The sequence below is a fragment of the Urocampus carinirostris genome, chromosome 13 (genome assembly GCF_059441175.1).
Source record: "Urocampus carinirostris isolate Australia breed hairy pipefish chromosome 13, RoL_Ucar_1.0, whole genome shotgun sequence".
NCBI classification, from domain to species: domain Eukaryota; kingdom Metazoa; phylum Chordata; class Actinopteri; order Syngnathiformes; family Syngnathidae; genus Urocampus; species Urocampus carinirostris.
Genome location: NC_142361.1, coordinates 39,542,343 through 39,552,880, shown reverse-complemented (window position 1 = coordinate 39,552,880; position 10,538 = coordinate 39,542,343). Strand labels below are relative to the sequence as shown.

The window sequence follows — 10,538 nt, the reverse complement described above, 5'->3', positions numbered from 1 at the left end:
TCCAATAGCAAATATGCTAATAAAAGACAAAAGAAACTAAATTTGAATAAAATGATGACTCACAACACGCGGTAAGCTTTCTCTCCTGGCTTTGATCTCTTTGATCTCTGGCAAAACGAACATCAAATGCGACAGAAACAAAATGAAAATAAATCCAAACAGCTTGCCGACATCATTTTTGCCGTTCCATGTATTCCGTTAGTCCCCAAGCCTGCACAAAATGTAGTCATTTAATTCCTATTTCGTTTCTTTTATTAGCATATTTGGTATTGGAGTAATCCAAAAGTATTTCAAAGTAATCCAGTTCAAGTAACCCTACCCAAGCTTGTCCATAAATTGCCAATTCTAATGTAACGCGACTAAAAAAAATGCCATAAAAAGGTCAAATATAACGAAAAAGAGGAAGAAAATGAAGAACAAAAATAAAAAGCTAGAAAAATAGAAACAGAAGGAAAAAAGGTGGAAAAAAGCACACAAAAAAAGCAAGATAAGGGAAAAAACTAGCTGGGGGAAAGAATTAAATCCAGGAAATAAGACGAAAAGAAATAATGAAGAAAAAGTCAGTAAAAGGGAAAAAAAGACATGTTTTTGGGGAGGTCTCTCATCGATATACATACATCATCAGGGTTGGGTAGGGTTACTTTAACTGGATTACTTTCAATGACTTTTGGATTACTCCAATACCAAATATGCTAATAAAAGACAATAATGACAATAAAATGAGTACATTTTGTGCAGGCTCGGGGAGTAACCAAACACATGGAACTGCAAAAATGATGTTGGCAAGCTGTTTGGATTTATTTTCATTTTGTTTCTGTCGCATTTGATGTTCGTTTTGCCGGAGATCAAAGAGATCAAGGCCAGGAGAGAAAGCTTACCGCGTGTTGTGAGTCATCATTTGATTCATATTTAGTTTATTTTGTCTTTTATGAGCATATTTGGTATTGGAGTCATCCAAAAGTCATTGAAAGTAATCCAGTTAAAGTAACCCTACCCAACCCTGTACATCATACATTTTACGATATATAAATGCAACTAATTAATTTCGTTTGAACTCTTAATCATTAAATACTCGCATCATGGGCAAACATATTTAAAACTAATAGATTACACCTTGCTTCGGAAACATTTGGAGTTCTCCAATTTGCTACTGCTTCCACAGGTTGGTGTATATGTTTTATTCTATTTCTTTTTTATGTGGAAATTTAAAGCTGTTTTAGGGGGTTGGCTTCTATGCGGGTATATATAGTAATTTGTAACTCTATAGTTACTTTCACTCTATAGTTACAGTATTGCGTTACTTTTAGGTGTAAGAATTTTAAGTGGTAGTCTTTTGAGACATTTTTGTGATTAAGGGCGTCATAAATAAATGTGGCTTGACTGCTACATTGCACTAAATCTATCCTCAGCGATCCACCGGTAGATAACGTGCTACATATCGAGCACCCCTGGCGTCAAATTCCCAATGACCCCGCCCCCCACCCCTCAAATATTTGTTTCCACCTCTCCATTAAAACAAACAGGAAAAACTCCAACTAGTGCTTGTTAAATAATTTATTCATGACACAAATGGTTTGTTTTCTTTCTCTGGAACCTCCCGGAAGCTGCAATAATAATTACTCTTTCAAAGCAACGACAACAAACAATTCAAAACGTTTTCTATCGCGATAAAGTCAAAACAAATCAATTAGGGACATCGTTTTTTTTTTTTTTGGGGGGGGGGGGGGGGGGGGGGGCTATTTACATCTATTTAAAGTGTTCGACTTTTGGAAAAAAAAAAACAAGAAAGGAATAGTTTTTGCGTGGAAATAAGCGCGTCAGGGCTGCGTGGAAGTCTGCGTGAAACGGCATAAGTTATTTTATCAAAACGAAAATCTGTACAATACAATCTCCTTCCAGAACAATCCGTTTTTCGGACAATTTTTTTACCCTGCTTCAAGAGTGCTTTGAAACCCCTTTCACACCCGACGTGTTGAATCCGGATTCAAAAACGAAAAATCGTGTTCTTTTCGTTGTCTTCCGGTGTGGATTTCAAAATAAAAGCTGTGTGGATTCATGCGGAAATCCAGATGTCTTTTTATTTTTTTGAATTCTGTTCGTGTCCTTTCACGATCATGTCAGGTGCAAATGGGCTCCGGAAGAGTTTATGCTGAAAGGGCGGGGCCATCACAAAGTGTCCGAGCTATTACTACAGGGGCTGATGAGGGCCAAATTAGCTCCGGCGCCGCCGCTTTTGTGCTTTTTCAAGAGTCTCGTGATTTTCTCGTCGTCGGAATTCGGGTCGAGAGGTTTGTTGTACTCGTCGTCGTCTTCGTTTTCCGAACTCTCTTTCATTTTCTCCGTTTCCGAATCGTGTTTCTTTTTGGCCGAGGCCATTTCCGCGGCGTGTCTCTTCCTCCATTTGGTTCGACGGTTCTGGAACCAAACCTGGACGATAAAAACATGGAAATAAGGGTCAGAAACATCCGGCTGGGGGGACCGGTACCGGGCCGTGGGTCGTTTGTTACCCGGCCCCGCAGAAAGAAATAAACGTTGCATTATTTTACAAAAAAAGTTACTTTAAAAGAACTCCAAGGTACACAGTAAGTTAAATAGAGTTAAAACTCCATTGTCAATAGAATTTAACTCCATTGGTGTTCTTCCAACGATGGATATCGGAATATTGGCTATATCGGAACAAAATAAGCGATCCACCGTCACTCACACATATTCATGTAAGAGTTGATGCGACAACGGTAGAAGTAAAATACATTTCCGGTGTACAAAGTAATAAACTGTATCATGTGTAGAGAATACGTGTTTCTTAAGAATGAAGAAAGTATTTGTATAGGATTTACACTGCACAACGTATCCCTATCATCCAAGCTCCTCAGTGTTGATATTATCAACACCAGGATTTACACTCTTGAGTGCAGTGTAGAGTACAATAATAGCTCTTATCGGGATAAAATTAACTATACATTCAGTGTACATTTTAGATAGATAGATACTTTATTCATCCCCGTAGGGAAATTCACACTTCTAGCAGTATCCTTGTGTTGAAAAATAAAATAATATAATAAAGATAAGGAATAAAAAAAATACCCAATATAACGTTTTGCTATAGAGTTATTAAATAGTTCTACTGAAAATACACACTGTAATAAAAATAGGGTAATATGCAAATGTGCTGGTGGGGTTTAATGTGGGCTTTTACTCCTCCAGGTGGAGTTAAAGAGCCTCATGGCATGAGGAAGAAATTTTACACTCTGTTAAAAGGAATGTGTATTCACTGGGACACTAAAGATACTCTTTAGGTGTTAAATCAACACTGGTTATTTTACTGTGTAGTGTAGTTCGATATTCGAAAAATTATTGATCAGTCGAAGAATACAGCTGACCACTTTAGATCAACATTGAATGTGGCGGGAATCGAACCCAGATCACAGATGTCAGTAGCACTGAATCCTAACCACTAAACCACTACAGAGTTGGAAGACACAAATTTATTTAACAGTTGAGCGAATTCGGTTTTACACCTGAACCAACTTACCACACTACACAAATTCAAGTGGAAGCTATGAAAAAATATTTTGTGCCTTTATTGTAGTACTGGTTTAGTGCATTGGGAATAAGATTAGACAATATCAGATCAAACCACTAGGCTGGACCTCCTTAAGGTGTGAGCATATTATTTTCTGCCCTCTAGCGACCAGAGGGAGTATTTGGTTTCTGTTTATTGAAAAAAAAAATCCTAACTTTGATAGAAATGACCTTCATTTTTTCGACATATTCGGAAATTCATGGCGGGCTGGTGTTCCGCCGAAACAACAGTATTTTGAAGTAGAAAAGAGTCAAATGAAACGAAATACAAACAAAAATTATAACTACTAGCCGCTTTTAATCAAACCATCGCTTTCAAAGGCATGTTTCCCAGGAAATCACAATTAGCAAGTCTCGAGGGGAAGGAAGGAATTTGAGGAAACCCGATGCATTCATCCAACAGGCCGGGTCCAGCCTGCGAGCCGTATGTTTGATATGCATGACATAGGAAAAAAAACGTTCGAATTGATCTTATCATCCGACATATTTTTACTCATGGTACCACAATGTTGAGTACGTGGTGCCATGATTCAAATCCTTTGCTGACAACGTAAACTATAACCACGATACCAAAGTAAATGTATTTTTAATATACTACAAAGCTCTTATTTGCATTTGTTTATATTTTTCAGGACGATGTTCTATTTTCTCTATATTATAACATTCGTTTCTGGTACTGTGAGTAAAAGTAGTGTGATGTCCAGATAAAATCGAATCCCTTTTCAAATGTAATCTTAATCCCTTGTGGGCTAGTGATTACACAGTGTACTTAGGTACCTTATTATTGTTGTTATTATTATTGTTTTTACACAGTAAAATTTAAATATCTGTTTTAACTCATCTGGTGTTTTTCCAACAATGGATAGAGTAAAACGGAAGACAATAATCTCATCCATCTTGCCTTATTTTGTGTTTTCATCTCATTCAACATTTGTAAGAGTAAGTTTACAGATTACACTTGCGTTATTCATAAAGAAAATAGCGTTAAATACGATTTACACTGCACACTCTTACTTCTGAACTCCTCAGTGTTGAATTTGAACAACACCGGGGAAGAGACTTTTCACTTGGAGTGTAAAACTTGACTAACAATCCTTAGTGTGAATAGTAACTGTACGAAATTGAAGTCTACATTAAGTGTATATTGTACACTCTAGCAAGGAATATAGGTTCACTGGGCGGTGTTGAAAGTGACTCTTTCGGTGTTAAATTAACACCGGTTAAATAAAACCCTCAGGAACTGTCAATGTATTTTCCCCGTTTAATTTTGAAGCGATTATGTTGCGTCCTTTGATTTTGATTTTGTGACATAAAGATAGATAGATAGATAGATAGATAGATAGATAGATAGATAGATAGATACCATAGCTAGAGATAGATAGATAGATAGAAACCATAGCTAGAGATAGATAGATAGATAGATACCATCAACACCATAGAGATAGATAGATAGATAGATAGATAGATACCATCGATACCAACGATACCATCGATACCATAGAGATAGATAGATAGATAAATAGATAGATAAATAGATAGATACCATAGATAGATAGATAGATAGATAGATAGATAGATACCATCAATACCATAGAGATAGATAGATAGATGGATAAATAGATAGATACCATCAATACCATAGAGATAGATAGATAGATACCATTAATACCATAGATAGGGATAGATAGATAGAGAAAGATAGATAGATAGATAGATAGATAGATACCATCAATACTATGGATACCATAGATAGATAGATAGATAGATGGATAGATAGATAGTTAGATAGATACCATCGATACCATAGATAGAGATGGATAGATAGATAGATAGATAGATACCATTGATACCATAGATAGAGATGGATAGATAAATACCATAGATACCATAGACACCATAGATAGATAGATAGATAGATACTTGATTCATCTTTGTTCGGTAAAGGACTACAGTATGTGTTTCGTAGTTATTTTTAAACAATATACAAAACAAGAACGTACTTCAATCAAAACATAAGTAGACGGGTAAAAAAATTAATAATACCTTCACAAAAAATATTCAAAATCAGTTCCACAAATAAATAATTCGATCAAATGTTTCCATTAAAAAATACACATACTTAAATGTATATCGTGATTAAATGGATTTTTACAATGACGTCATATATTTATTCAAATGATTGACAGAAGAAGCATCCACTATTAATTTGGGGGCGGGTCTTTTACAAGATTCCATTCCTTTTTAGGTGATTTTGTTCCTTTTTGATGAGTTTTAATAAAGAAATACTTTCAAAAAAACACACGAGGAAAACATGAAATAGATCGAAATATATTAAAAAAAACGCACTGTGTATTTTTACGAATGTTCTTATTGAGCCCAGTCGTGAGAACATTGTCAGACATTAAAGCGATAACTGATAATGAACAGATAAAACTGTTTTCGCCTTACTTTGACTTGGCTCTCGGTCATCCCTAAGGAGTAGGCCAGGCGAGCTCTTTCTGGGCCTGCGAGGTATTTTGTTTGCTCAAAAGTTTTTTCCAGGGCGAAAATTTGTTGCCCGGAAAAAGTGGGCCTGGAGTGCTTCTTTTTGCCGTCCTTGTCCATCATCAAACTCGCCTGGGCTGCAAAACACAGTTGAAGGAATAAATAGAAAAATGTAAAAAATAGAGACATAGATAATGGTTTAAATGTATATAGCGCTTTTCAAGTCAATTCACAATGTGCTTCACACTTACCCATTCACACACACACTCACACACCGATAGCAACGTCAGCCATGCAAGTATGAATTAAGGATTCAGTCTTTTGCTCACACAGTGATTGGAAATGTCATAGGCCTAGCCTTGATATAATATTTTGTGTTTCTTTCGTATTATTGACAAATAATATGGAAATATGTATTTTGGTTAGTATCCATAACTAATTGAGAATGAAAAGAATGCAGAATGGATCAATTTGTGCCAACCATACTGCACCTTTCTACTGTGTTTTTTTGGCAATTACACTTTTATTAAACATTTTTTAAATAAAAAGATAACCAAAAAAAATTCAAACTATATATTTGAAAGATAACTAATAATACAAAAATCATGAAAAGTAAAATCAAACAAATTAAAAATATATTTCACTGAATAAACAAAATAAATGAAAATATTTAAAAATATAATTTGCAAAGTAAAATAAATACCAATACTTTACAAAACATTTTGGAAATGAATAATCATAATTAATTGTAATAAATCATGTAAAAAAATATTTGAGTTGCGTTTCAGTGTGTGAAAAAGGCTATATAAATAAAATAGGATTTGGAATAAGTATTCAATGTATTAATGGATGTATTATGTTAGAAAATTAAATTTATTTTTGATAACAGGGAAAATAAGAATTCGTTTTGTGAGTGCAATAAATAAATCAATGAATACACAAACTAGGTATAGGTTATACTAATTAAGGAGATTTTTTAAACATTAATTGAATTTCTTTCACTATTTTCATCAAATACACACACACACATATATATATATATATATATATATATATATATATATATATATATATATATATACTGTATGTGTGTGTGTGTGCATACAATTAAATCATGTTTTTCATTCATTGATGGTTAATGTTAAACACAAAAAAACTTGTATATTAAAGCTCAAAATACTTGGCATTTCTATATTTCACGAATGTGACGTTGAATCCATTTCGTTTTGAATTTTCTCTCTTGACAAAGTATTGTCCGAGAAATTCCATATTTTTGGTCCATTGCAAGTCATAGAGTATGATTTTTGTATATAGTATGTCGTTTTTCTCATATCTATGTTTTTTAAAATGTGTATGTTATTATCCAGATGTGTAATTTGGAAGGAATATTACGTCTCATCTCATCTATTAAAATAATATGTGAAAAAAGGCCTCAGGCGTTGATTTTTTTAAATTATTATAACTCATATATTTTGGCAATTTTGCAGATGTTTCCATGAAATACACTAAGCGTTTTTTTTCTTTAATACTCTGAGAAAATAAGTGATATGTAAATAAAATTGAGTTTATTTATATTAGCGAATCAACAAGTATGTGTTGATTGGCGCTAAAATCGAGGCCTGGGGTTCGAAATTCACCTAGTAAATTATTTTATATAAAATTAAAAAACAAACTATATTTAGAGGAAAATATAAATGTAACTGTATTTGCTACCAAATAAAAAGAGAAATACATTTCTAGTGTTCCCACATTTAAAGCAAAAGCAATTACAATTATAATTAAAATAACAATTCATTGAAATCATAACAATTTATTTAATTCATATAATTTTTTCACTTTGCACTTAAAAGAGAAGCCCTCCAATTCTGTTGTACTTCATGCATTTAATTTATAGTTGCATCGCTATTTGTATAGCTTATTATACTTATCTCCGTGTATTTAATTATTCAAAATAAAATGAAAATATTAACGGACTTATTCATAAAAAAAGTGAGAAAACATGCGAAAGAATTGCAAATTGTCCTTCCTCTCATCTGGTTCAAAACAACAATAATAACAAGATAGTGCTAATAATAAAAATAATATTTGAATAATGATACTAATATGATGCAATAATTAAGATTTAAGATTTTTTTTATCGTCATTAACATAAAAATGCCATTTTTTTTACGCAACCCTGGTGTACAATGTTAATAGAAGTTAAAATGAGTATGGGGTGACGGGTGTTCCCATAACATTAGGGTCTTAAGGGGACCATTTTGTGCAGTTATATATGTACATCAAGATGCAGAAATAAGTGCATAATAATAAATGTAATATAAATATTTATAATAATAATAGCGGTATTGATAATCCTATTGATGATGATAATAACAATACAACAACGATTACATCGCCAATCCTAGATTTAAATATGAGTCTTATCTCTTCAGTTATTTAGTATTTACTTTACCAACTAATCCCCTCAAAAACTAATACTCGATCAAAAAATAAATGCGTTGACACATTTGCAATGTCGTTAGTTAATAAATCAAACTATTGTCTATCGGAAACTAATTAAATTAAGGGGACAATTTGTCACTTAGTTATGATTCGTGTGCCTGTCATAAAATAATAAGAATATCGTTTTTAATGGAGACGTCATTAAAATGAAGATGTTTCATCTGGAATTATCTTTAAAAAATCCCTAGAATTATATTTATTTAAAAATGAATTAAAGCATCTTCGAAGGAAATTGAATTAACCTCAATTTTTGTTTGGTTTTTAATTTGTAGGATTTGTTTTCATTTCAAAGTGGAGCCATCTTTTTCTCTTTAACCAACCTGTCAGTTTTTTGTTGTTCTCTTATTTTATACTGTTTTATTATTAAATTATGTACTCCATGTTATGTATTATTTTGTATAATAAGCAACACTGAGTATAATGCAAGTGGTGAAATAACTAAAAATATTCTGACAGAATTGTACGTGTTGTTTATTTAGTAAATAAAATAAAACAAATCCTCTTTACACGAGTAATACTATCAATTATTATTATTATCGCTTAATAAGAAGAATAACAGTTATTAATAAGGGAAGCAATAGGCTCAGGTCGACAGGTATGAGTTTATATTAAATTGGGAATACAAACTATATTTTCTACCATTGGAACCCATCTAGGAAAAACATATTAATTTAAAGTTAAGACATATATTTATAATCTTTATGATTTCTTCTGGGTATTTACCAATAAACCAGTGACAAAAAAAAAACAATTCAATTCAAATTAGTCACAGTTTTATGCAATAACCTTAAAAAAGAAGGAAAAAAATGAGCCGAGGGATATTTTTAACAGTTGTGTAGGCTTGTTTAGGGTGGTGATGGCCCGAGGAAATAAGCTATCTCTGAGCCTGTTTGTCCTCGTTTTGATTTGGATCATGTCTCAATTTTGTCTCCGATTTGTTGTTACTAGAAAAGAGAAAATAAAATAAAAATTGGCTATTATTGTATTGTAGTGTATTGTTTCTTTTGTTAATTAACGATTGATGGTGTTTTTGTGTCTAAATTAAAACACAAAAAAGTAGACAGGTATGATATAAGTACTTACAGGGACAGGGCACTCGGGGGTCCCTCCACGGGGATCCCTGCATGACGCCGGGCCAGAAGATCGGTGCCCGGCCGGGGAGCTCAGCGAGCGGCTTGGGGTAGCGGGACACCGCGGGGCTGAAGTACATCCCGGCGGCGGCGGCTCCGGCCAGCCCGTTGATGCCGTTGATCCTGGGGAAGCCGGCAGACAGCAACTGGCCGGCAGTGGTGATGGGTCTCCCCAGGATGTCGCTTATTCCGTGCGGGGTCGCTCCGCTGGGCAGCTGCGAGTTGAGGCTGGACATGGAAGGCGCCTTAAAACCGGCGGCGGCCGCCGCTGCCGCCGCCGCGGCCGCCGCTGCCGCCGAGGCCGGACTCTGCTGGAGCGCGTAGGGGAAAAGGGACGTCTTCATCTCGGTCATGTTGTGCAACGCCGCCAGCGGGGTGCTGCCCAGGACGAACGCACTCTGCCGGTTAGCCTCCATCTGCCCTACCGCTAACATTTGGCAACATTAAAATCGAAAGGAAGTTTGAGAGTGAAAGTAAGCGATCTTCTGGTCCGTGTCCCCCGGGCGCCTGCTTCCTCTGTTGCCCGGAAAAAGTGACAGGAAGTCGGCGGCGATCTTGAGATAATCTCGCCGCTTTTCAAGCACTTGAGGCGGTGTGTTGCGGGCGACCAGGGCGCCGCTGATAACAGAGGAGCCACCTGCACGCGCGGGTTCCCCATTGGATGAGAGCGGAAGACCGCCGTACGCTGATTGGACAAGATCAGAAAAGTTCTTTGCTCCTATTGGATGAAACGCGGAAGCGCGCTGCTGAGGCGGGGAATTGCTGCCTCCGCGCGCCGTCGAAAAGGGGAACTTCACTTGAAGCACGCCCGGCTAAAAAGGACGCGATGGATTTATTGGG

General features: G+C 35.3%; 1 protein-coding gene across 1 annotated transcript; it reads right to left on the bottom strand.

The window, feature by feature from the left end:
- Positions 1-1,727: 1,727 nt before the first annotated feature.
- On the bottom strand, positions 1,728-10,298 carry nkx6-2 (NK6 homeobox 2). Its single transcript, XM_088351352.1, has 3 exons — positions 9,652-10,298; positions 6,031-6,203; positions 1,728-2,427 (listed from the first exon to the last, which is right to left on the bottom strand). The coding sequence occupies exons 1-3, from the start codon at positions 10,130-10,132 to the stop codon at positions 2,167-2,169; spliced, it is 915 nt and encodes a 304-aa protein (XP_088207478.1). The 5' UTR covers positions 10,133-10,298; the 3' UTR covers positions 1,728-2,166.
- Between the last annotated feature and the right edge of the window lie 240 nt (positions 10,299-10,538).